The sequence below is a fragment of the Limulus polyphemus genome, unplaced genomic scaffold, assembly GCF_000517525.1.
Source record: "Limulus polyphemus unplaced genomic scaffold, Limulus_polyphemus-2.1.2 Scaffold133, whole genome shotgun sequence".
NCBI lineage: Eukaryota > Metazoa > Arthropoda > Merostomata > Xiphosura > Limulidae > Limulus > Limulus polyphemus.
In genome coordinates this window covers 630,085-632,415 of record NW_013665743.1, presented here as the reverse complement: position 1 = coordinate 632,415, position 2,331 = coordinate 630,085, and the positions used below count along the sequence as shown (strand labels likewise).

The 2,331-nt window shown below is 31.3% G+C and overlaps 1 protein-coding gene across 4 annotated transcripts in view; it reads right to left on the bottom strand.

Moving 5' to 3' along the window:
• Positions 1-16: 16 nt before the first annotated feature.
• LOC106473700 (SCY1-like protein 2) overlaps positions 17-2,331 on the bottom strand; it is a 263,864-nt gene continuing 261,549 nt past the window's right edge. For all 4 annotated transcript variants that reach the window (XM_022403165.1, XM_022403153.1, XM_022403159.1 and 1 more), the window contains 2 exons: positions 939-1,091; positions 17-335 (listed from right to left, as the gene is read on the bottom strand). In XM_022403165.1, coding sequence (XP_022258873.1) covers positions 312-335; positions 939-1,091 — 177 coding nt within the window. In that variant the 3' untranslated portion in view covers positions 17-311. The remainder of the gene's footprint in view (positions 336-938; positions 1,092-2,331) is intronic.

Here is a 2,331-nt window from a genome sequence, read left to right as displayed (position 1 = left end):
TATATATATATATATATAATAAAATTTTTATATATTTCTAGTTTATAATATAGAACCAAAAGCCTTTAATTTCTTCTGCGCAAATCTTTTGAATTTATCTAAAAGAAAAGAATGTTAGAAGCTCGAAGGATATGTATAAAGCAAACCCTGCTTTCAAATAACAGCTATATTGCTTTTATTTTCTTTCATTCAGTCTCTCTGTAACGTCACTTAACAAATGAAGAAAGGTGGAGCTCAGATTAATCCAACTTCAAGAACCACTCAACGTAGGCCGTGCTCGGTGATCCAATACTCATCTGATGAATCGTTCTTCATTTGCTCGAAAATAGCTGTTGCTGAAAGGTAAAGACCAGCACATTTTATGTGATTAAATGTAGTAAAAACTGAGTGTTTCAAGAAAAATAGAAAACACAATGAAAGTAACTTTTCTGATATTTCTAAGTATTAAAAATGCTATTTTAACCAAACTTTAAACTATTATAAAAATTTGGCAGGTATTAATTGCAGTTACTTGATGTGTACAGGTGTAGTTTAAATGTATTACCTATAAGTCTGCAATGATACTCTAATATTATAAAGTGACTAAGTTTTTACAGCAGTTACTTACATGCAGCTGCATATGTTTGTTTGTTTTGTAATTAAGCACAAAGCTACACAAAGGGCTATCTGTGCTCTGCCCACCACGGGTATCGAAACTCGGATTCTAGCGTTGTAAGTCTGCAGACATACCGCTGTGCCACTGGGGGGCCAGCTGCACATAAACTGCACTTAAACTCGTGCCAAGAATAAACAATAACAATATGTCACTGACACTTTATCATGTTGATCTGATAATACAGTAATAACTATGGGGCTAGGGAACTTCTCTGTTTTACTTACATCACATTAATGTTGTTATATTGGTACTATGGTACTAAATATGGTACATAAGTACTCACCACACCCGATCCAATTTGTTTAAGTAAACTTGTAGATGAACCTGCTGAGCTCATTCCACCTCCTACACTCTCGTACAGAGCAGTGGCCGAGTATCGTCTACCTCCTCGTCCAGACGCAAAATAATCAACACCTAAGTTGGAAGGCGTTACCGGCTGGGAAGTAAAACAAGTTAATCCCAAAGATTAATAATCATATTTTTTTTATATGGTCGATACATACTTCAGTTGATATAGTAAATCATATTTTTCTAAAAAGATAATATCATATATATCATTGTATTGTTTAAACCACATCTCGGGAAATATACACTAACCTAAAAAAAACACATACTGCCGGTACTGAAATTTTACATAACGCTTAGAGACACTAGATGGCGTACAAAGATCGAGTAAACAGTTCATAAATTTGTTATCGGGTATCATAATTAATTACGTTAAGACTAATATTTCTTTTTAAATAAGTAGTGCTAGATTAACATTATGATAACAGTAAAATATAACTTCTTGTGTTAAGTTCCAATAACATTTAAATAATTTTCTTTCGTGTAATTTTGATCGAAAATTTTGTTAAATGTTTTGAAAATAAAACTTTGAATAAGTGGTTAGTGCTAATTCGTAAAGTTGCAAAGAAATATAAACAATTATTTCGATTTTTTTTTGCTGATATATATTTTCACCTGACAGGATATGTAGAAAACAAAAACTATTAGGGGTGCTAGTCGTCAGAAGTCGGGAATTTTTTGATGCAATCTATAAAAATGAAATTATCTTTATTTGAATTACTTCCATTCTGAAGTACGATGGCGCTAGTGGTCCTTTGAAGGTGATTAAAAAAGGTAATAAACGGCTTTATGTAGAGGGCTCTTAAGGAATAACACATCTCTCTTTGAACGTGCCTGAGCTTTGGAGAATTTTTTCTGAACTTCTGTTACTTATCATATATATGAAATAACACATTTTTAATAACACTGTATAAGAAAGTCTCCACTGTGACGAACTGATAAATGCAGTTTCGAGTCATGCGAGCTCACACGAATCATGCTAAATCACTGATGCAGAATGTTATATATGTTTTATAGATGTGAGGGACAGCTTACCATGCATTCTAATCCCATGTACATCTTTGTAGTATTTTAAATCGAACATAAAACAAAATCTAAATTCTCTGCTAGGGTTATTATGCGAGTTTTCTTCATATGGCTAATGCATAAACTTTAATATGAAATTCATTTGATCATACTACATATGAAATTCCAAACCATGAACATTAATATATATATATATATATATATATACAATAAATAAAATAGTTGTTATTTTTACTTTTTCGTTTTGGTTTATTTTATTAATTAAAATTAATTTAAACTTTAATTTGTTGGTTTAGGTTTAGTTT